The sequence below is a fragment of the Rhinopithecus roxellana genome, chromosome 19 (genome assembly GCF_007565055.1).
Source record: "Rhinopithecus roxellana isolate Shanxi Qingling chromosome 19, ASM756505v1, whole genome shotgun sequence".
In the NCBI taxonomy this organism is placed as follows: domain Eukaryota; kingdom Metazoa; phylum Chordata; class Mammalia; order Primates; family Cercopithecidae; genus Rhinopithecus; species Rhinopithecus roxellana.
Window position 1 is genome coordinate 59,516,976 of NC_044567.1, and position 23,895 is coordinate 59,540,870.

At 49.3% G+C, this 23,895-nt stretch overlaps 1 protein-coding gene across 3 annotated transcripts in view; it reads right to left on the reverse strand.

Moving 5' to 3' along the window:
• Positions 1–1,943: 1,943 nt before the first annotated feature.
• The window catches only part of SLC39A11 (solute carrier family 39 member 11), a 460,542-nt gene continuing 438,590 nt past the window's right edge, over positions 1,944–23,895 (reverse strand). For all 3 annotated transcript variants that reach the window (XM_010360245.2, XM_030923374.1, XM_030923375.1), the window contains 3 exons: positions 5,490–5,588; positions 5,117–5,275; positions 1,944–3,657 (listed from right to left, as the gene is read on the reverse strand). In XM_010360245.2, coding sequence (XP_010358547.1) covers positions 3,579–3,657; positions 5,117–5,275; positions 5,490–5,588 — 337 coding nt within the window. In that variant the 3' untranslated portion in view covers positions 1,944–3,578. The remainder of the gene's footprint in view (positions 3,658–5,116; positions 5,276–5,489; positions 5,589–23,895) is intronic.

Below are 23,895 nucleotides of genomic sequence, written 5' to 3' on the forward strand. Positions count from 1 at the left end.
CTCTACAAAATTGCTTCTGATCACAGAATTCACTTTACAGTGAAAGAGGGAAAGCAATGGGTGATACCCTTGTCAATGGATCCTGTCACCCAGAAGCAGTCATCTGTATTCAGCTGTGACATAATTTATTGAAGATTTCATTTCAGGACTGAGAGACGATCATACCTAAGGAGACTGAAATATCATCCTTTAAGAGGCCTGTTTGTTCTGAACTTGGGAACATCACATGGTGCTATTTCTCCCACAGCCAGACTAAACAGGTCTGGAGGAAGGGGAAGTAGGGACGGTGCAACTTCCATCTTACTTAATGGCTCTCACTCTTCAACTTTTTCTTCCACCGATTAGCGATTTTAGTACCTAGGAAAGAAAGGTTGCACTATTGAGGCAGCTGGCCACTGGGGTGGCTCCCTTTGGAAAGGGGATATAAAGTGTTTGTGTGAGTAATGGTTCTATTAAAACAGATATCTTTTAAAACGGTGAAATTTGGGGAATTAGACTGAATATAGATGTTGAACAGAAAAAGAGTGATATAGCAATAGTCTGGACATGTGGGCTGGCCACCTGGAATTTCACATGCCTTTAGGTAAAAGAAGTGGGTAAGTGGGTTGACAAGGCTGGTTGCAGTGCCTAGTCCTGGGAAAATGCTGCTGTACCACGGGGGACAGGCCAGGGTGGCGGCTATGAATGAAACTCAAGTGGTCCTCTCAGGAGCCGCATCCTCCTCCTCCTCCTCCAAGGGTGGGAGTTAAAGGAAGACTGTTGCCATCATGCATATAGGCAGGGCCATCTTGGTCTCTATGCCCTTAGGAAGGAGGAATAGGGTCATGGCTAGTAGGTCACACCCCAGTCATCTGAGGTACTGGCTGAAGACAGAGCATGGACTTGGAATGGAAACTGGAAGAGGGAAACCTAAACATCATCCAGGGTCTCTTCTCTAGGGCAGAAAATGAGAACTGTAGCCTCTGCTTGTACTTCCTGTGTTGTGTGTAGCCTGAAATATTTTAACTCATTGCCTCTCTTTCCTCTCTATTCGTTTTATTGTATATGGGGTGCACGGTTATAGTTATGTAACTTCAGCTCAAAGATACAGAATAATGCGATGGGCTTGTTAAGCCACGGAGGAGGGGTATCTATTACTCAGAGACCCTGAGTACAGGAGTTGAAAGACATTGGGGTAACCCCGTTGGAAAGGGATGAAAGAGTTTATTGTATGAGGAATAGCTACATATTTTAAGCAAGAGTTTTTTCTTTAAGTAAAGCTAGAAGAATTGGAGTATATGTTGATATCAAACAGCAAAAGAGTAAGGCTTTAATGAACTTAATAAACCCTTTTTTTTTTCTATTTTGGCTCTGCACCATATGAACTCATTCCCAAATCTGGAAAATCCATTATTATGTGAGTCTTGGGAAGGGGCAAGATCAATTAGTTCACGGGCACAGGATCTAAGCCCTGGCAGCTGGATGTTCTGATCTAGAACTTCGAATGTGGAGCCAGGACACAAAAAATCCAGCTCAGTGGAGTTTGTTCTTGTGGCGGCAGTGGTGATGGCATCAAGATACAGCAGTATCATTGGTGTTGTCCAGGATCTAGGGACCAGCTCTGGGGGCCGTGGCATCTAAACCAAGCTGTTCTCCAGGCATGACTGGGTCATGGCCCCAGACCTGTGGCTTTCTTGGATCCAACCCCTTTTCAAGCCCGATTCTCCGAAACAGCCTGTGAGTTCCCTAATAGCCTTCCATTCATTTCCTTTTCTGTTTAAGTAAGCTGCTGTTGGATGCTGTTGTTGCAACCAGTAATCTGACTAGCCTCTTCCCATCTGAGCTCTTTCCTTTGCTTCTCCTAGTGTTGGGTCAGGGAGGTGTTAGTTCCAACTTTAGTTAGCTCTTTTATGATCATCCTTGCAAAGAAGCAGCTTTAAGAAGTACTGAATGCAACACGGGTCATCCACAACATCCCCTTTATTGATATTAATCACAGTTATGAGGTCTTGTCCATCAGTAAGCACAATTTGCATTATGTGGAACTACATACAAAGACATAAGAATAAAACATACATACACAAACCACCACACCAGTTAATCTCAACCAATCAAACCTCTGAATGTGTCTTCAACTTTGATCATCAGTGCTTTGGAAGAACATACATAGACCCAGCCCAAGGTTGGCCTTTGGGGTCTGAGAGCATTCACAGAGCAGGAGATTCAGCCTTGGAAGCAACTGAATGTGTAAACTCCGAGAACAGACACTGACAATGCAATGCCTGCATACCTGGCTCCTGGGCTGCTTGCCTTCTCAGCAGAGCCCACTCAAAGTCTCACATGTTTCTCTAACCAGTGAGGACGGCAGGCCTTATCTGTGTTTGAAGTGGACAGGTCAGTGTTACCCCTGTTGGAGAAGCTATGTAAGAAGGAGTAGGCTGGCTTTTGGTCTAGTTTGACTCATTCTTTATAGGAACATTTCAGAATGATGAGTTGGCTAAAATTTACTTTAGAGGGGAAATGTAAAATTACCTCTTCTTTTCCCATCCCCTTCTTCCTTTCCCATCCTGAGCCCTCTGGCAAGGCCTGGTGCAGCTCAAGTGTTTTTGGTCAGATTACAAGTTACCAAATGGTCAACAGGGAAGGACCCACTGCAGATTCCAAAAGTCTTTCATTCACTTGAGTTAACTGAAATGGCTCCTTCTTTGAGTAATTGAAGAGTTTGAGTTCTAGCAGTTTGCTGGTGTCTCCAAGTCTCTTAGAAAAATGATGGCTATAAACTTATCAAAATAAATGCCTAAGAAATTTGGAAAGCGTGACAAATGGCCTTGTTCCTGGAATCCATTGACGGCAGAGGCCTCCGATCAAACCCACACTCTGTCTGTCTTCTTTCCACAGGGCTCACTGTGAGTTCACAGTTGTCCTCATCCCCTTTCCTTCAAGAATGTCAATCTTTGCCAAAAAAAAAAAAAAAAAAAAAAGCCAGACTAGCCAATTTCCTTCCCTTTGTCTGTGTCTCCCTCCCACGTAGTATCTCCTTGAGGGGAGGTAGAGGAAGGCGTGCTCCTCTCTGGTCTGGCTCGGCCTTGGAAGGTAGCTTGCTATCTTTATGATGCTCCAGTTCCAGCATTCTAGATGGGTAAAGGCTCAGCAGTGATGAAGCAGGAGGGGCGGATGAGAGGTGTGCTGGCCACTGTGCCCTGAGTCACTCACTAGGCCACCAAAATGCTCAGGAGATAGAAGGTAGCTCGCTTCTATAGGTGACCTTGAGGAGTTGGGAGGGAGATAGAAGTTCCCAAAGCAGAGATTTCCCTGATCTGGAGTTCCTTGACAATCCCACTGAAGAGAGAATCCATTCAGTGGCCAAAACAAAGAATCTGTATTTCCATGACACCTTAAAATTCTCCATTAAATCAAAAATCTCCCTCAAAGCAAAGTAAAAATGGTTCTATTATAATCAGAGTCAATCAGGATAATGAGATGAAGAAGACAGAAAGGAAAAAAAGTTTTAATGTGAAGAAAGAGGCTTGTGGTACCATAGAAGCCAACCACTGCTGTTTCCTTGTATGGCCTTTCCTGGGGTCCGAAGCGTCTCAGCCCTAGCCCAGGCCAACATCCAGTGACATCATCACTACAAATCCCAGGATGGAGGCCCAGGATGCCAGTTTCCCATTACCACTGGAAGAGAAGGACACGGAGAAAAATCAGACCTTAATGCTCCCTGAGGCCACAGCTAGGCTGAAGGCATCCTCTGCAATGTCCAATTCCAAGATAAATCACACTACCATTAATAATGGTAACATTTACTGGGGCTTACTATGTGCCAGGCAAACTAATGAACTCATGGAACCCCGAACAGTAACCTCATGAGGTGTCATAATTATCCTCATTTTACTGGTGGGGAAACTGAGGCAAAGAGCAGTCACTTGCCCAAGGTCACCTATGATGGTTCTGTGGTCCATGTGTGAGTAACAGAGGGGTGATAATTTCTTAAAGATATTATTTAATCTGGCCTTGTAAACTAGCTTCAAAATTATTCTTTTTTTTTTTTTTTTTTTTTTTTTGAGACGGAGTCTCGCTCTGTCGCCCGGGCTGGAGTGCAGTGGCCAGATCTCAGCTCACTGCAAGCTCCGCCTCCCGGGTTTATGCCATTCTCCTGCCTCAGCCTCCCGAGTAGCTGGGACTACAGGCGCCTGCCACCTCGCCAGGCTCGTTTTTTTGTATTTTTTAGTAGAGACGGGGTTTCACTGTTAGCAAGGATGGTCTCGATCTCCTGACCTCGTGATCCGCCCGTCTCGGCCTCCCAAAGTGCTGGGATTACAGGCTTGAGCCACCGCGCCCGGCCCAAAATTATTCTTCTATAAAAAACAAAATAGGCTGGGAGCAGTGGCTCAAGCCTGTAATCCCAGCACTTTGAGAGGTCGAGGCAGGCAGATCACCTGAGGTCAGGAGTTTGAGACCAGTCTGGCCAACATGGTGAAACCCTGTCTCTACTAAAAATATAAAAATTAGCTGGGCGTGGTGGTGGTTGCCTGTCGTCCCAGCTACTTGGGAGGCTGAGGCAGGAGAATCATTTGAACCTGGCAGGCAGAGGTTGCAGTGAGCCGAGATCACACCACTGCACTCCAGCCTGGGTGACAGAGAAAGACTCTGCCTAAGAAAAAAAAAAGAAAAAGAAAAGAAAGAAAAACAAAACAAAACAAAACAACAACAAAAAGAAACAAAGCAAACCCTTACTCCCACCTCCTGACACCCGGTCTATAGCTAGCCAGTGAAGACATGCATGTATCACCTTGAATGACATTTTAGAACTCACCTCTCCCCTCATTCCAGACCCAGAGAATCAAGAGAGAGTATGAGAGAGAATATACAAAAATCATAGTCTACTGAATCAAGGGACAGGGGCAGGTGCATATGCCACTGTCTGGTGTCACCTCATTTCTTGACCCAGCTGCCCTTTGCTCCTTTTCTTTTAGTTTCAGGGAGCACAGTTGAGGAGGGAGTGGGGATGATCTTGAGAAGGCAGAAAGGGGAGGGAATAAGGAAAGGAAAGGCAAATGAAGAAAGAGCATATCCCACGGCTGGGGTCCCAGCCGGGACTGGGACAGGGATAGACAGGAAGGGAAAGTTCTCCAACCTGATCTGGGCTTCGGGGATGATGTCGTCCATGACCACGTAGACCATGGCACCGGCAGCAAAGGCCAGAGCATAGGGCAGGATGGGCTCAGCCAGCACCACGGCAAAGGCACCAAAGACCCCAGCCAGGGGCTCCACCATGCCACTCAGCTGCCCGTACCTAAGGAGAGAACAGAGACATTTGCCACTGCAGGGGGAGGCAAGCAGATGCTCCACGTGCCCAGGCTGTTGGCTCAACCCTAGCACACGGATGCATGTCATTCTATGTCATATCTGAGTACGGCAGTGCAAAAGCACATCACTGTTTTGTTGAAAGAAGCCCACATGGAGATTGCTGAGGACCTGATATCAGACATGACCTTGCCCTCACTCACCAGAAAGCTCTCCAGGTGGAGAAGCCTGCCCCTCGCAAGGGAAGGCTGACAGCCAGGCCCTCGGGGAAATTCTGGATCCCGATTCCAATGGCCAAATTCCTGAAAAACCAAGACAGCACATGAAGGCTGTTGTCTGGAACATGTGCCCATACAATGGGAGTCCCTGGCCGAGGCCCAGACCTCCTTGGGTGCTAGGAAGCCAGCAGGAGACCTGTGACCTGCAGTAGGAGAGGAAGGAGAAAGGTCAGGATGTGTGTGTAGGTAAAGAGCAGGGGCCACAGGAGGGAGTGACGTGAGCCCTCTACCCATCATGCTGTCCTGGATCCTGGGCAGGTTCTGTCCTTACAGTGCTTTGCTATAGCACAGAACACACTGGCTGGCTCTCGGGGTGCCCTGAGTTCTGCCACATGGCTGTATAACTTTGCACTTTTCATTTTACTTTCTACACCTCTATTTCTTTCTCTTTTTTTTTGAGATGGAGTCTCACTCTGGAGACTCCAGGCTGGAGTGCAGTGGCATGATCTTGGCTCACTGCAACCTCCACCTCCCGGGTTCAAGTGATTTCCAGCTAATTTTTGTATATTTAGTAGATACGGGGTTTTACCATGTCGGCCAGGCTGGTCTTGAACTCCTGACCTCAAGTGATCTTCCTGCCTTGGCCTCCCAAAGTGCTGGGATTATGGGCGTGAGCCACGGCACCCAGTCTACACCTCCGTTTCTTATATACAATTTGGGGACAACAATATGTACCATAAAGGATTGCTGAGTGACCCAACGACCCAATAATGCCTGTCACATCCTAGCATAGAGAGGTGCTCAATACATTTTGGTTTCTATTCCTTTACAGCATGGAAATGGGTATATCACATTTTATCCAGAAGCAACTTCAGAAATGAGACAAGGAAGTGCAGCTGCCGGCGCTGATGGTGCCGCAGATCTGGCTCTGGGCTCAGCTCCTCCATGGGCTCTGCAGGTCTGGCACCATCGCTGCATTTCTCTGGGCCCCAGTGGTGCTCACAGTGATCTTCTCACCTCCTGCCTCTGCAGGACAGTGAGGGGCTGTACTGATAGATGTCTGTCTCTGAGAACCTGCTTTCTGCATAAACCAGGCACTGGAGTGTGAAAGGAGGGAGAAGCAAAATGGGATGCGTATAAATGCAATCTGTGGCCGCATGCCTGGCCTCAGGGGGCTTAGTGTTTAGCCATGGAGACAGCACAGCCATGGACATGAAGAACCCTCATTGTGGATGCTGCAAACTACAGCAAATCAGCCAAAAATCAACTTGCACAGGAAGCAGAGGCATGATCGGAGGGAAATGGGGTCTGTCTGAGTGCCTTAGGAAGGCCCTTTTGCACATGAGACTCTACCTTGGTCGGACAGGTCCAAGAAGCAGCCCCTCCATGAAGGGCCATCTGATCCACAAAGATCTAAAGGGCATGAGAAGAGGGTGCCACTCGGCAAGCAATGCTGGTGTGTGGCCCGAGGGAGTTGTGGGTAGGTTAGACAGAGAAGGGAAACTCCACCATCATTGACTTTCAGGTCAACTGGCTCATGTCCATCCATCTTGCTGCCTATAGGAATCCACCAATTGCTGCAAGGGAGTGTTGTAGACTGGAAGCTGGGCCCCCTGCCTGTGGCCTGCCCCAGGCTCCCAGGACTGAGACACACTCGTGGCCCTGAAGATCCTGTCGGGCCTGATCCGGCTGTAGCCAGAGTTCTAGCCTCCAGCAAAGAACACCAAGGCGAATCCCCAGTTTAGCATCTGACCTCCACTTTGTTTCAGGGCTTGGCCTTCACCCCGTTTTTACCTTTATCGTCCCAACTCCTGCGCATGTTTCATCAAGGTTCATAGTTCCAGATACCTCAGGAAGAAGTAGCCCGCACCTCGAGTCTGCCAGTCAAGTAGACTCTCAGGAAAAGAGCCACCCTAACAGTCTCACACCTGTCACCACTTAGCTCACATGTGGTTCATAAAATTAATGCCTGTCCCATCACTTTTTGACCAGATCACAATGAGCCCCTCAGTATCTACCCATCAGCTTAAAATCTGCGCCCGTGTGTAACAGCGTTGAGAGCCACTGGCCTAAGCCGACATCAGAGGAGGTGAGGATGAGGAAAGCAGTCAAGCTCACCTCCCTCCCAGGAACCCCTTCCCTACTATCCCAATTCCCAACACAGGCTGGGAGCCAAGGACACCTGTGGCCACTACTGAATACATCAGGAGCCTGTAGCCAGGGTGCTTACTGTATACCAGATCTGATTTAGAGAGCTCTGGAGGAGATCCGGAGCAACAGACAACAGGAGTAGCCAAACAGGTGGTATTCAGGGATATGGATACGTAGCAGAAGTGATGGAGAATAGTGAGCACCCCATGGCAGGGATGGTCCCCCTCGGGTGGGGTGGGGGGAATGAGCCCTGAGCTGACGTAGGAGCCGCAGAGCCTAGACTGGCTGGGGGGTGGAAAACTATGAAGAGGGACAAATGCAGCCTCCCCAGGGGGCATCTGAAAAGTGATGGCATCTTAAAAACGATCAGTTCCTTAATTAAGGAAATATTATGGTCTCTTGGGGCTGTCAGAGCCCTTGAAACTGTCTCTCCAACCTGCAGTCAGGACTGTTCATGAAGTGGAATGGATAGACAAGAAGACACCCAACCACACCAGCCCAGGACATGTCCACAAAAGCTGGGTCACTCAGCGTTTCCCACGAGCCTACTCAAATCCCTGTCTATGTCACCCAAGTTTGTGCTCTCCTTTGACTCCTTAGAGAAGGGCTCAGACATGCTCCAACTCCATCCCTTGATCTAGCAGGCAGCAAACTTTTTCTGTCATGGGCCAGATAGTAAATACTTTAGGTTTTGCAGTCCACTGAGTCTCTGTTGCAACCACTCAACTCTGCCATTGCAGGTGCAAAAGCGGCTACGGACAATATATAAACCATTGAGTATGGCTGTGTTCCAATAAAACTTTCTCTATACAAACAAGTGGGGGGCCAGATTTGGCCCATGGGCTGTAGTCTGCTGACCCCCGCCCTGATAGCTCAGTGGCTGCAGAAAGATCTGACAAGATGAAACCACAGACCCTGGGCACTGCAGACCCTATCTCTTCTTACGTTCTCATGGCCATGCATGTGGTAGTTGAAGTTTGGGCTTTGCAGTCTGACTTCTTCTGTCTAAATCCCGGGTCTGTGCTTTGTTAGCTGTGCTACTTTCCATTTCTCCAACTGCAGAATTTGAAGAACAATAATACCCACCCTCACTTCACAGCATTGCTGATATGATTACCTGGGATGGTCCCTCTCAAGCTAAGCACATGGGAGCTGGTATGCAGTAAGCACCTAATCAATGCCTGTCTTGGGGTGGGGGTGAGTGTTATCACTGAGGTTGCAGTGTGAAATGACAGAGACAGGGACTTAAGGCTTTTCCAAGAACTCATGGGTCCTCTTGCCAAGACAGACTAAGATTTTCCACCCTGAAGCCAAAACTCATTCCTCTGCAAAGCTCTGCTTCAAAGAGACCTGGGCTTGGCTGTTTTGCTTATGGCTCATCTGGGCTTGAATTCCCACCGGCACTCATTCATTTGGTCTTGTTGACACGTCTGTGAGATTTTTACATCACTTGTAAGACTTTGGCGAGAACCACTGTGCAACCTGAAGGCATTTCAGATACTGTGTTCCTGTATACTGGTTGGTCTGTTTGGGTTGTACAGAAACTCCCAGGAAATGTGGACTCTTGCTTCTCCTGGGCTGGCATCCTTCCTCCTATCACCTCCAGATGCCCCTGAGCCCCAGTAGATGCCTGGAGGCCTGGAGGCTGGACGCTTACCTGGACACAGAGCAGGGGAGAGCTGCTGGAAGGGAGTAGGGGGCATTCTGATGAGCCTGGGCTTGACTCTTTTTTTTTTTTTTTTTTTTTTTGAGATGGAGTCTCGCTCTGTCTTCTAGGCTGGAGTGCACTGGCACGACTTCAGCTCATTGCAGCCTCCATCTCTGGGGTTCAAGCGATTCTCCTGCTTCAGTCTCCCGAGTAGCTGGGATTACGAGTATGCACCACCACACCCCCCTAAATTTTTTTTGTATTTTTAGTAGAGACAGGGTGTCAGAATGTTGGCCAGGCTGGTTTCAAACTCCCGACCTCAGATGATCCACCTGCCTCAGCCTTGAAAAGTGCTGGGATTACAGGTGTGAGCCACGGCACCCGTTTTTTTTTTTTTTTTTTTTTTTTTTTTTTTTTTTTTTTTGTCTGTTTGTTTGTTTTGGTTTTTCTTTTTTCTTTTCTTTCCTTTTTTTTTATTTGAGATGGAGTCTGGCTGTGTCGCCCAGGCTGGAGGGCAGTGGCCGGATCTCAGCTCACTGCAACCTCCGCCTCCTGGGTTCAAGCGATTCTCCTGCCTCAGCCTCCCCAGTAGCTGGGATTACAGGCACCCACCACCACTCCCGGCCAATTTTTGTATTTTTAGTAGAGATGGGGTTTCACCATGTCAGCCAGGCTGCTCTCGAACTCCTGACCTCAGGTGATTTGCTCGACTCGGCCTCCCAAAGTGCAGGATTACAGGTGTGAGTCACCTCACTCGGCCTGCTGCACTTTTAAGTATGGAAAGCTCCATTGGATAATTGAGCCCTGGGGGTCACCTCTCAAGATTTTGTCCTGGGCAGCTGGGGGCAGTTTTACACTTCCCTGAGAAGTGCTTCTAGGAGGTGAGGCCCTGGGCAGGAAGTCAACTGTAGCTTACATATATATCCTCCACATAGTCTTGATCTGTCCTAGTTCAACAGGAGAGAAGGATTTGGAGAAATTAGACAGGATGAAAAAGGAAATCTAGCTAGAGATGTTTAGGAAAAAGGTGTTATTCTGGTCCCTTGTGTTTACAATGTGTGTGTGTGGGGAACGGTGGGGCGTAGGGAGTGAGCGAGTGGCCCTGCTTAGCCATTGTGCTTTTCCTTATTTTCTGGATCCCTAACATGTCTTCCTAGCTAGTCTACAGGGGCAGGACGAAGGGGTCAAGAGTTCTCTTCCTCACCTTGAAAGGTCCTAGGCTCCCCTCTTCTGCTGCTCTGCCAGGGAGGGTGATGGGTGCCGCTTCAGGCATTGGGTACAGTATCAGAGTTAATGGCCTCACTTCTTTCCTCCGGGGTCCTGGGCCTAGGACTCGAAAGCTAGCTTTGGAAGACACTGTTGAGTCCTGCTTCAGTTACAGGATACTGACAAGCATGTTCTAACCGGCCCTGGGCAGAAATACGGCCTGTTCTCGTGGCTTCTGCTACCAGTTTCATGTGCAAGCTGACCCTGAGCTCCTATCCCAGGAGTCGGGGGCCTGCAAAGGTATTTCTGTTGAGGACAAATTCTTAAGGACAAATTCTTGCCAATGTTTCATAAGCCCCTGCCCCACCTTCCCAGACAGACCCTCGCAGGGGGGCCCCTTCCCTGCAACTTTGTACAGTATGTCCTTGTGGCCCTCAAAATGGTTGAGCGAATACAACCAGCTTCCTTGACCTTTTGCAAAGCCCCAAGTGCAAGGTTTCTTTCTAATGAGGAAGACCAAGGCTTTTGTTTTCTTGGCCCTTGCCGGGCACTTGGTGCCTGGCTGTCAGTCCACTGCCATTGCCTGCACCTCATATTCATTTATAGGCAGACACACGAATGTAACCACAGAATGGCCAGCCCAATGTCACTGGCAAGTCAGAGGTGGGGCTCCCCGTCCAAAGTCCTCACCGTGACACAGTGCTGACTATAGTCATCGCCCGGCGGGCTATGGAGAGCCTCCTCCACATCCTGTCTGGGAGCCACCGTCCTGATAAGCAGCACAGAAACCCCATTCTTCCATCCCTGGCAAACCTCGTTACCTCTGCCTTGCCCCAGCCCTGGCACGGGGCTGCCAGCCCAAATAGCTGCCACGCCCTCTGGATCCTGCCAAGCCTTTCTCAGCAGGGCATTGCGTTGCTGGGCAGTCACAGAGTCCCTCCTGACACTCCTGGGCTCCTTTGCTCCCCAGCAGGGACTGGCACCACAGCGTCTCTGCCTTTCCTACCTGTCATGCACAATACTGTTTAATTGGGCTCTCCTCCATACACACACGTATACGCACAGGCCCATCCATGTTCCCTCACCCCGCTGCATGTTGGGCATCTGTCAGAGGCCCACTGGTGGGGGTGACCCAGTGGAGGGCACAGTCCTTTCCAGCCCTCTCCTCTTCTTCAATCACCTGCATCAGCTCCAGAATGGGATTTGAATCCACAGCTCTCAGACCTGAAGACACATGCCAGTCACAGGGAGCACCGGCAAATGCCGATGCCTGGGCCCCGCCCTGGAGATCTTGGTTTATTGCCGTGGCGTTGAGCCCCGTGTGTGCAAATTTTAAGAGTGTGCAATGGCGTTGAGAGCCACTGGCCTAAGCAGGTGTCAGAGGAGATGAGAATGAGGATGGAGGCCAAGCCCGCCGCCCTCCCAGGAGCCCCTTCCCTGCTATCCCAATTCCCAACACAGTTTGGGAGCTGAGGACACCTGTGGCCACTACTGAATGGATCAGGAGCCTGCAACCGGGGTGCCTACTATATACAAGATCTGATCTGGGGAGCTCTGGAGGAGATCTGGAGCAACTGAGGGCAGGAATAGCAAAGCAGGTAGTATTTAGGGATATGGATGCGTAACAGAAGCGACGGAGAATAATGAGGACCCCATGGCAGGGATGGTCTCTCGGTGGTAGGGGGTGATACCTGAGCTGACTTAGGAGCCGTAGGGCCTAGACTGGCTGGGGGGTGGGAAACTGTGAAGAGGAACAAGGGCAACCTCCCAGGGGGAGCTGGTGGTGTGGAGGATGCCCCAGGTTCACCAGCTCCCCTCCTGCGGCCCTGCTGTGCATTCCCGCAAAGCCTCCAGTCTAACTAAACACTCTGCACTGACCATCCTGGGCAGGTGGGGTTGGTGGGCCGTTCCCTCCCTCCTTTAAGCTCTGGGAAGGGAAAGCCCAGATGAGAGGTTTCCTTTCCAGGATGGGCCATGAAAATTCAAAACAGCATTCAAAAGCAACGGGGAAAATACAAACCCAAGCCCTTCTGAAGACAGTGAAGCTGCTCTTCTGGGTTCTGTTCCTCCCCAGCAGCAGCACAAAGACACCATTACTAGTGTGGACCACGACACATTAATGGGAAGGAGAGGGAAGTGGGGATGAAGGGCTCTTTTAGAAAAAGAAACCACAAGCTGTCCCCTGACAAGGTCCCTTGTCCCTTCCGTGATAAGCCAAGTCTCATGGCAACCTGTCACCAGAGCCTGACTGACAGCAACAAGGCAGAGACCTCTCAAGAAGGGCCAGGAGAGGGCCATCTGTGTGGAGAGTGGGACAGGAGAGGAGAGAGGGAGCGTGGAAAGGGAAGGAGAGGGAGGAGGCAGGCAGGGAGGGTCGACAGGGCAGGGTGTCATTGGGGAGGAGGGGGGAGGATGACTCCTGGGGTTGGACTGTACCAGCAAGGACAAGAGCAGCCCTGACAGGCCTCTCCCAGGGAGGAACCCAGGGTCTGTCTGCGGGGGCTGCCTCACGGAGGCAGGGTTTACCTCGGACCATCCAGACTTCTCTTTTCCTTTTCCTTAGGAATCAGAATTTGCTAGGAAGGGGCAGGACCAGAGAAACACCAGGAAGGGGTTTCCCATCCAGCATTGGGGGAGTCAGGATTTATTTTAAAAGTTCATTTCCTATTATATTTTTATTATTATTATTTTTTAAAACATCGAAGGCCAGGCATGGTGGCTCACACCTGTAATCCCAGCACTTTGGGAGGCTGAGGCAAGAGGATTGCTTGAGGCCAGGAGTTTGACCAGCCTGGGCAATATAGCAAGACCCTGTCTGTATATAATAAATAAAAACAAAAAAGAAAAATGAAGAACAACAAAGAACAGAATTATCAGGCGTATTTCAAAATCATTCCTGAAAAAAATAAATAAATAGGCCAGGCACGGTGGCTCATGCCTGTAATCCCAACACTTTGGGAGGCAGAGCCAGGCAGATCATGAGGTCAGGAGTTCGAGCCCAGCCTGGTCAACACGGTGAAACTCTGCCTTTACTAAAGATACAAAAATTAGCCAGGCATGGTGGTGGGTGCCTGTAATCCCAGCTACTAGGGAGGCTGAGGCATGAGAATCACTTGAACCCAGGAGGCAGAGGTTACAGTGAGCCGAGACTGCACCACCGCACTCCAGCCTGGGCAACAGAGTGAGATTCCACCTCAAAACAAACAAACAAACAAAAAATAAATAAAAATAAACATCAAGGAGGAGCAGAGATGGAAGAGAGAATGGCAAGAAGGAAGATAACAAAAGATCACTTCTCCAACTTTGGGCAGGAGTGAGTAGCAATGGTTTACCTCATTAGAATGTGCAGGCCAATATGTTAAGAAATCAGAATTCCCTGAATACAGTGTCCCTTTTGGGACAGGAGCTAGTGTGCCCAACCATTCCGGTTCACCAGGGACTCCGGGGTTTCCCAGGATGCAGGACTTTCGGGGCTAAACGTGGGACAGTCCCTGGATAACTGATGTGAGTTGGTCACCCTCAGAAGTACTCACAAACAGGGTAGGTGGCAGGGGCAAGCCAGGGTAAGAATTTTAATTTTCCACAGGAGATATATACAGAATCCTAGAAGCTAAGCAGATGTTTGAAAAAGTAAAAAGCCCTACCTAACACTTGCAATGGTCTAATGCAAATGTTGACCACTTTTAGCCCGTTGGATCGACTTTTCTCTAGACAGCCAGCTTCCCTGAAACCCTCACCAGCCCCATTGATGCTGGGTTGGTCCTTGTGGGTGCTGTCTCCAGCCCAGCCCTGAGTGACATCCAGGAGCTGGGCAGGCACGGCAGCAGAAGAGATGGCCTCCCTGCAGGGACAGCAGCAGACACTTTGCTTTCCTGGGTAGGGACATAAAGAAGCAATTCAGGCTGCTTAGGAAGCCCCCAGAGGTGACCTGTGAGGAAGTGGGGAAGGCCCTGGGCCCGTGCACAAATAATGACTCCTAGAAGATGGAGGGGGCTGGGCCCACAAGGGGTGCCAAGGAGGTGCAGGCGGGGGAAAGGTGCCCATTCATGGGCTTGGCATCTCCATGGGCTGGATGCAGGGGCAGAGGTGGACAGCCTGAGGTACTTTTCCAGAGGTCTCTCTCATCCCTTGTGCTTCCAACCTGGTAGAGGCTGATGGCTGATGGCCAGGGTCCCATCAGGGTGCTGGGTAAGAAGGGCCTCCCTCCTCCTATCTTCAGAGACCACTAATCCCAGCGGGCAACAGGAAGAAAGACATCCCCAGCGGGCAGTTGTTTCTGCTTTTTCTTAGAGGCCTGACGCTGATTCGCCCCAGGGGCTACGCTTCATCTCCTGCATCCTCCTCCTACTCAGTGACCCCCTACCCATCACCCATGTTAAAAGTTAGGGCCCTTGGAGGTCGCCTGACTCAATGCCTGGAATGTTAAGATTGTTAAGGTAGAAAAAGGAAATGCAGACAAGTTCAGTGCCTTTGGAGGCCCTGTGAAGTGTAGTGCCAGTCAAACATACCAGTCAAACACATCTGGGTGGGACCCCAGGTGCACAGGTAGGACCCAGTGCAAGCTCCAGATCACTCAGCCCTTCCTTTAACTGAAAAATGGGCATAAAGCTTCCCCCACTGACAGGGCTCTTGTGTGGACGGCAAATGATCACTGTGAAGTGTCAGGCTCATCTCGGAGACCAGAGTGATGCTCTTTAAATAGCAGCCACTGTTAAAACTGCCCGAGGCTGCTGAATGAGGCGACGATGAGCTGGGCACTGAAACCTCCTATTCCCCCCAGCCTGGTGACCTCCTAGCCTCACACCAATTTCTTCTACAATGTGTGCACCTCGGCTTTCTCAATTATATGACCTCCTGGGCAGAACCATGTCCTGCAGTGGCAACTTGGCCACCTGGGAGCCCCTTTCAGGAGTCACTCCAGAATCAACCGCTAAGCCCTGGCCATGTGCAAGAGCTCATGCCACATATGAAGAAAGAGGTTTGGAAGGGCCCCGTCTTCAAGGAACTTACAATGTGAGGCAGGGCAAAAGACCTGCCTGCAAATGACTCCAACATAGCACGGCACTTGCTAAAGGCCATAAGAGTAGCAAGGAGCATTAGCGGGGAGGATGATTTTGGCAGAGACAGATGATCCAGGAAACCTTTGTGAAGAAAGCAACATCCAAGATGGACTGTGAAGGATGGGGACAATTTTAATAGATAAAGATGGGGAAATGCATTTCATTCAGAAAGAAGGAACAGAGTAAGCAAAGATGTGAGATGATGTGGCGGGGTGAGCCTTCTCCAAGTCCAAGCCAACATACAAACAAAAATAAAACATGCATTCAAGCCTTCAAGCCAAGGCCTATCTCTCTTACACATGTGTCCTCTGTGACTCTTTTTTTTTTTTTTTTGGAGACAGAGTCTTGCTCTCTTGCCCAGGCTGAAGTGCAGCGGCGCGATCTCGGCTCACTGCAACCTCTGCCTCCCGGGTTCAAGCGATTCTCCTGCCTCAGCCCCCCAAACAGCTGGGATTACAGGCACCTACCACCATGCCTGGCTAATTATTTTTGTATTTTTAGTAGAGACAGGGTTTCACCATGTTGGCCAGGCTGGTCTCGAACTCCTGACCTTAGGCAATCTGCCTGCCTTGGGCTCCCAAAGTGTTTGGATTACAGGCGTGAGCCACCGCGCCTGGCCCTCTGTGACTCTTTCTTAGCTGAACCTGCTGGATTTTTAGGGAAAATCTGAGTGTTAAACACCCCAGCCATTCCTCAGATGTTTCCCAAGGCCAGAGTGCGAAGTACCGTCCCAGGGGTCCCTCTCCCATCTTTGCGAGGCAGATGCCTGTGCTCAGTGAGTTACTCAGGGGCCTTGAAATTCATTTATTAGCCATCTCCACTCAAACCTCTGACTTAAGAATGTCTCAGGCCTTGAGCTTGGGAAATGCATTCAGCTCATGTCAGCAGCAGCACAGAGCATGTGTCAGGAGCTGTGCACAGCACTGGAGACCCCACTGCAACCGCCTGCGGTTGAAACCAGCTCAAGTCTTTCATTACCGTACCGATCAGAGGCAGCCCGAGGTCCTCTGGCTAGAATAAAAATGACGATAACCACTGCTGTTATTTATTGAGTATTACTATGTGCTGGGCGTGCTTGTAAGCATATTACATGTAACAACACGCCTTGTCCCCTCAACCACCTCATGAGCAGCTTTCACCATTATTCCCATTTTACAGATGGAGAAACTGATGCTCAAGGAGTTAAATAACTGGCCCTGAAGGTTACGGAGCTGGGAAGTGACAGAGCAGGACCTCCTAACTGCTACTGTGTACACACTCTGGGCTTTCTGGGCCTCATGCAGACCCATCAAACCATAGGGAGACAGGGGCAGACGCTGCCTGACACCCACTTGGCTAGTGAGCTGAGGTTCTGGCCTGTTCTGGTCAACATGGAGGGCAGGCCAAACTCAGGCAGGGTTTCGAGCCAGAGACCTCCAGGGTTTAATGGAGTGGAATGTGTCATCCACAGCAGGATTTCTCAACCTCACCACTACTGACATTTCACACCGTGAGTTCCTTGTTGGCGGGGCCTGGTTCTGTGCACTGTAGGATGCTTAGCTGCATCCTCGGCTCCTATCTACTAGATGCCAGCAGCAACCTCTCAGTTGTGACAATGAAAATGTCTCCAGACATGGCCAAATGTCTCCAGGGAAGGGGAGGGGACCACCCCGATTGAGACCCACTGACCTGGAGTAAACAGGTCAGATAAGCTTGCTTCCTTAGCAAATAGGTGGACGACAAAAACTGCTCAGACTGAGTGTGGAGAACACCTAATCTCATGCATCTCATTTGAGAATTTCTAGCCTCAGTGGAGTGCAGGCTTCTAGGGAACGTAGCTATGGCACGACAGACTTGGGGCTCAGCAACCACTTTTGAGAACCACCAGGCCTCAGCTCCCTTAGTCCAAAGCCAGTGGTCACTCTCAAAGCTCACTGTTGCACAATTCCAGGGTACTTTTCACCTTGTGTTCGCTGAGCATGGCGCCCCCTGGAGTTGTGCAGTGGGACTCTCCTGCTTGAGCACAGATTGCTGCTCAGCCTGGGGTGTAGCTGTGGGGTTCGAGGTGCATGCCCTCAGGAGAGGTGGTGGAGGGAGTCATGGGTTTCTCTGAGAATTGGTGCGCAAAGGGACGGCAACCTGCAGCCTTGCTCTCTAGGCTATACTCCCTGGCCGGCTGATTATGAAAGGAGAATGGCATATCCCTGACAAGCCCTGCTTCACCCCGGCTTTCAGATCCTCCCATGTGCGATGAGCGTGTGTGTTCTTGCGTGGCAGGCTCTTACATACTGTTTTGATTGTTATCGTCTTGCTGTGAAAGGCCTGATTGTTCAGGCCTGGAGATGACATCACCGGCTTCCCACTTGGGCAGCCTGTCGAGGTGTTTGATGAGCCTGCAGGTGGGAAGGGGCTGGGTGCTCCCCGCAGGGCTGCCCGGCCCTACCTGCTCAGAGGAGCTGGCTTAGCACGCAAGGGATCTTCCCCTACCCTCTTGGTGCAGTTCTCGGAACCTTCTTGGTGCAGGCTGGCGAGATGAGATGGCCCATCCAGTCTGCCGCCTTCCTTCAAGGGGGTGAGGAAGCGCCCAAGGAAGTCAGCTGGAAGGCAGGGTGGTGGCTGAGGGTGATTCGGGCCACCACTGTGCACTTCTCCTTGCAGAAGTGTAGAGAAACCACCCAGATTTCTATGGGATCTCTGACTCCCAGAGGAATGCTCTGAAGATCTTCACCTGCTAAGTGTCCCAGCAAAGCAAACCAGTCCTATGCACTGGCCAAGTATGAGGCTGCCTCATACAGTGTGGTGAGGGCACATATCTGAGAGCAATGTGCCTCCGTAGCCATCAAAAGACACACCCTAGACTGGGCACAGTGGTTCGCACCTGTAATCCCAGCAACTCAGGAGATGGGTGGGAGGACTGCCTGAGTCCAGGAGGTTGATGCTGAAGTACTATGAGGGAGCCGCGGCACTCTAGCCTGGCCTGGCCAACAGAGGGAGGCCTTTTTTAAGAAAGAAAAGAAAGGAAAGAAAGGGAGAAAGAAAAGAGGAAAGAAAAAAAGAAAGAAAGAAAGAGAGAGAGAGAGAGGGAGGGAAGGAGGGAGGGAGGGGGAGGGAGGGAGTGGGGGGAGGGAAAAGAAAAGAAAAGGAAAAGAAAGGAAGGAAAGGAAAAGAAAGAAAAGAAAAGGAAAAGGAAGGAAAGGAAAAGAAAGAGAAGGAAGGAAGGAGGGAAGAAAGAGAGAAAGAGAGAAAGAAAGAAAGAGAAAGAGAAAAAGAGAGGAGAAGGAGGGAGGGAAAAGAAAAGAAAAAGGAAAGAAAGGAAGGAAAAGAAAAGAAAAGGAAGGAGGGAAGAAAGAAGAAAGAGAAAGAAAGAAAGAAAGGGAAAGAAAGGAAGAAGGGTAAAGAAGGAATGAAGAAAGGAAGGAATGAATAAGGTATTGGAGGAAGGAGGTAGGAAGGAAGGGAGGTTCGGGAGGTAGGGAGGGAGGGAGGGAGGGAGGATAGGAAGGAAGGAAGGAAGGAAGGGAGGAAGGAAGGAAGACAGACACACACATCCTAGGAGTGTTGTTATTCATGGCAGTGCTATCAATAATAGTCATAAACTGAAACCATGCAAGTGTCCCTCTACAACAGAATGAGTAAAATAAACTCATTTTATTCATTGTGTTCTATTCACACAACGGAATACTGTGTTGCAATGAGAATGAAAGGTTTATACCTCTGTGCAGGTCTGGAGCCATGTCACAGACAAAATTTTGAGTGAAAAAAACTAGACACAAAATAGTAAGTGTTGTTCAGTCCTATTTACACAAAGTCCCCAAACAGACACAACCAAACTATGCTTCCTTAGCTACTAATTTCATGACCATTAGCCCATTAGCAGTTTTGTTTGTTAATTCTCCTTAACGTATTTGAAATTTTAAAAACAACACGTTTCAGCAGAAACCAACAACTCTCTAAAGGTAGGATTTCAGCTCCTAGGGAGGAGTCATACTTTTGGGAAAAGAATATCTTCCCATTATCTTTTTAAAAAGATAGTTTACTGCAGTTGAACGTATGTGCAGAAAAGAGCAGATATGCATGCGTTCTACATGATAAAGTTTCAGAAACTAAACAAACCCGTGAAACCCACATCCCGATCAAGAAACAACCTCACCAGCACCCTGAGACCCCCTCAACCCTGGGCTCCTGCTCCTCATGGGCCTCTCCTGAAGGAGAATCACTATCCTCACTTCTAACAGCAGAGCCTAGTTGTGTGTGATTTTGAACTTCATATAGATAGTTGAGGCAGCAGTGCAAGACCCCAGAAGAGGATTGCCTGGGGGTCTGAATGATGAGGGCCTCAGTCTCATTTCCTGCGGGCCTGGCATGTGGACAGTTTCCTTAGATCATGGGTTTGGACTTCTGTATGGGGTATTTCCTCAGGATACGAAAGTCTGTCCTGCGAAGCATCTCTCACTCCAGTTTCTTATTCAGTGCTTCAGCCTCTCCATCTGCAGCAAATACGTTAGGGGAGGAGGTGCAACCAAAACATTGAGTTCTCCAGCTCTCAAAATACTGTTGCAAATCACTAACCATTTTTCCAGAATTTTAGTGCTTTCTTCTAAGGAGATTTAAGTGCCTTTATAAACAGTTATTATTTCTTTGACAGAGGAGGTCCATTTTCCATTTTGTAGATATAGTAACCAAGGTCTACAAAGGGTAAGCCATGGACTGAAGGACACGGTGTGGTTTCCTGCAGTGAGGGAAAGGATGCTGGACGCCAAGCCCTCTTCATACTTCAGTGCTCCACGTAAAGCCGCGGAAGGCAGGGAGGGAAAGTGGTCAGTGCCAGCTTCGGGGAAGAGGAGACCATAAACCGTGGTGCCATTCTTGGCTACTCTTTGTCACACCTTACATGCAATTTGCCAGGGAAACCTGAGGCGGGGATCTACCTTTAGATCTGATGAGAATCCAGCCACTTCTCCCCTCTTCCATGGCTATACTAAGGTGCAAGCCTCCATCATGTCCTTCCTGGGCTACAGTAACAGCCTCCGAATCAGTCTCCCTGCTTGCACCTTTGCCCCCACAAACCCTATTCTCTGCATATTTGCTAAGTCTGATTATGCTGCCCCTGTGTTCAAGACACTGCAGTGGCTGGCTCCCCACTCCACTCAGGGCCAGGGCCCACATCCCCCGCTGGCCTGCAATGACTTACACGTTGATGCCCTCCGTTCTCTTCTTCTCTTCCGATTTATCTTCTCTCCATTCTCTCTTCTCTCTGTTCTCTTCTCCCTTCGTTCTCTTCTTCTATTCTATTTCTTCTTCTATTGCTCTCTTCCTAGCTCCAACTACTCCAGCCATCTGGTCTCCTTGCCGTTTCTCCAGAATGCCTGGTTACTTCTCAATGAAATCTACTTCTCTAAAACTTTCTTTTTCTTTCTCTCTCCTTCCTTCCTTCCTTCCTTCCTTCCTTCCTTCCTTCCTTCCTTCCTTCCTTCCTTCCTTCCTTCCTTCCCTTCCTTCTTTCCTTTCATTTCTTTCTTCTCTTTCTCTTTCTCTTTTCCTTTTGATAGCATTTATTGTCTCCTAATCTACTATATATAAGGTATTAATTTTTAATGTTTAATGTTTATTATCTGTTCTTTCTCCCATACCTGACTTCACACTCAAATAAGCTAGGATTCTCTGTTCACCAATCTAACCCAAGCACATAAACAAATGCCAGGTGCATACGGCAACAAAACAGACATGTGTGCAGATGCACATCTAAGAGCTCTAGCAGGTCTGATGTCTGCTCCCAGCTGCGTGTAATCAATCAGCAGGGAGCATGTCACAATTCTCTGGGCCTCAGTGTCTTCAGAAGTAAAATAAGGAGGTTAAATTGGGCGACCCGTAAGTTCTTTTCCAGATCCTACGCTTTGTGATTCCTAAACAACGAGGGCATTGTGGGTTCTCTAGACTCCAGGGGTTGGGTTGCTGAGACAGGCCTCCGCCTTTGCCAAAGCTCATTTTCCTGTCCATTTTCCGTGCACATCTGGAAAGCCAAAAAGCAAAACCATCGCGTTGTGCACATCTGGACAGCATAAACCGATCACTCCAAGAGGAAACTCCAAAACGGCTGCTCAGCAAAATGGCAGCGGAGGCCAAAAGAGAAAGGTTGAAAGGCTCCTTTCTTTTCCATCCGCAAAACAATCTTCTGGGCACAATCTTAGGAGCTGAATGCTTTGCTGCTGAATAACATACGCTCTCAATAGCCTTCGACTGCAGTCTCTGTCACTTTGCTCTCTCTGCCTGGCTCCTGGCCAATGCAAAACATACAGAAGGGGACTTTCTCCCCCACTACCCCCTTGTTTAGACGGATCTATACCTTCACTTATCCTTGGGGCATGTGGCCCGAGTTCAAAGCTGAACACCAACACCACCTGCTCCTCCTCCTCTTCCTTAAGGGAGAGTGATTGAACTGCACGCCTAATGCAAACTAAAGGGGGAGCTTTCAGGGCTCGTGAGAAATCCTTGGCTATTTGCATGCAGTTAGAATGTGCTCCCTTCCCTCCGTGGCTGAGAAGAGAAAGCTGCCTGGCAGTATGTAGTCTCGTTGTTTGACAACCAGCTTGGGCTTCCAAAACAAACAGGAATGATTATTCCTATTCCTTTGCAACTGATATGAGTTTCAGGGGCATTGAATTTAAGCAGTGCAGGGCGGGGGAGAGGCATGTCCTGAAATGTGGGATGCTTTCCATTTGCACCTTCAGAGCTGATAATGTCCAGGGCTCGCTGGGGAGGACACTTTGGAGCACAGGTCAGTTTGAACGACAATAGGGAGCCTTTGAGTCAATGTCTTGTGAATAGCAGGGGATGCTTGCAAGGGGAGAACAAAGGTGAATGGAGACCTTGGGGTTAGGGTCATTCTCTAGACCTCCCTGAAGGGTGTAGGTGAAGAGATAGGAGCAAGATGCAGGAAGTTAACAGCCTGAAGTCTAGCCCTGGACCCGTACCCTCAAACAGTGGCATCTCCGTATGACTCAGGACATTCTATGAGGTGAGACACCTGCTGTTACCCTGAAGCCTAATCATATGGAAAGCACATGGCCTGCTGACTCTGGGTGCAGGGGGGCCTTGACAAAACCAGGTGAGAAGCTGGCAAGAAAATGAACAAAAGAGAAATCTTTTCCTTCCTCACGCCGTGTATTTTTTGGACTTGCTTTCTAGCTAGCCAGGGACTCAGTGCTTTGCCATTGGGAAACAACTGTGTTTTCTTGGCTTCCTAGTATGGATGGCTGAGGGTAAGTGCAGGGTGCACAGCCAGAACGCCGGTGCCAGTCGGGTGGGTGGGGCATCATTGGCTGGGAGGCTCAGCGCCTGCTGCTTTGCATATGCTACCAATGCTATGAAGATGGTGGGCAAAGCAAGGGCCCTCACCAGAGCCACTTCTTCCAGGAACGCCTGGTGCAGACTGCAGAGGCGCCAGGCCAACAGCAACCATGGCAGGAACACCAGCACTGCTTACTAAGCCCTTGCCCTGCACCAGGCCAAATGCTAAGCACTATTCATGCATCTTCTCATTCTTCTCTGACATTTGCTCTATGCAGAAAATATGACCAACCCATTTTATAGATGAAGCAACTGAGGCTTATAGAAGTTAAGTACTCTCTTTCAAGTTCACCAGCCTATAAGCAGCCCAGCTGAAATTTCAGTTCAGGTCTGCTGACTCCAGAACTCAAGGGCTTCCCCTGTGTGGCCATGCTGCCTCCCACACTCCTGCAGAAACAGTGCAGAGTGAGGGTGGATCTTGCTGTAATCTTGGTTTAGGGTAGCCTGCGATTGTTAACAATACTTCATATCATGAAATCATGTATTGGCAACTTTCCACTGTGGGACGGAATCTGACACAGACAATGTGAAAGATTTCTATAAATATTAATGCTGTTTGCTACACATGTTATTATTATTGATTTGGGGGAATGTGAAACATTTCTATGAGAGTTATTCAAGAAGGGAAACCTGGCCGGGCACAGTGGCTCACACCTGTAATCCAGCACTTTGGGAGGCTGAGGTGGGCGGATCACTTGAGGTCAGGAAAGACATCAAGATCAGCCTGGCTAACACAGTAAAACACTGCCTCTACTGAAAATACAAAAATTAGCCAGGCATGGTGGCATGGGCCAGCTACTTGGGAGGCTGAGGCAGGAGAACTGCTTGAACCTGGGAGGAGGAGACTGCAGTGAGCTGAGATCGCGCCATTGCAATCCAGCCTGGGCAATGAAGCAAGACTCTGTCTTAAAAAAAAAAAAAAAAGATAAACTTGTATAGACAAGCGTCACTCCTCCTCACCCCTTGCTCCCCACCCCTACTCCCTCCTTTCCTCCATTGC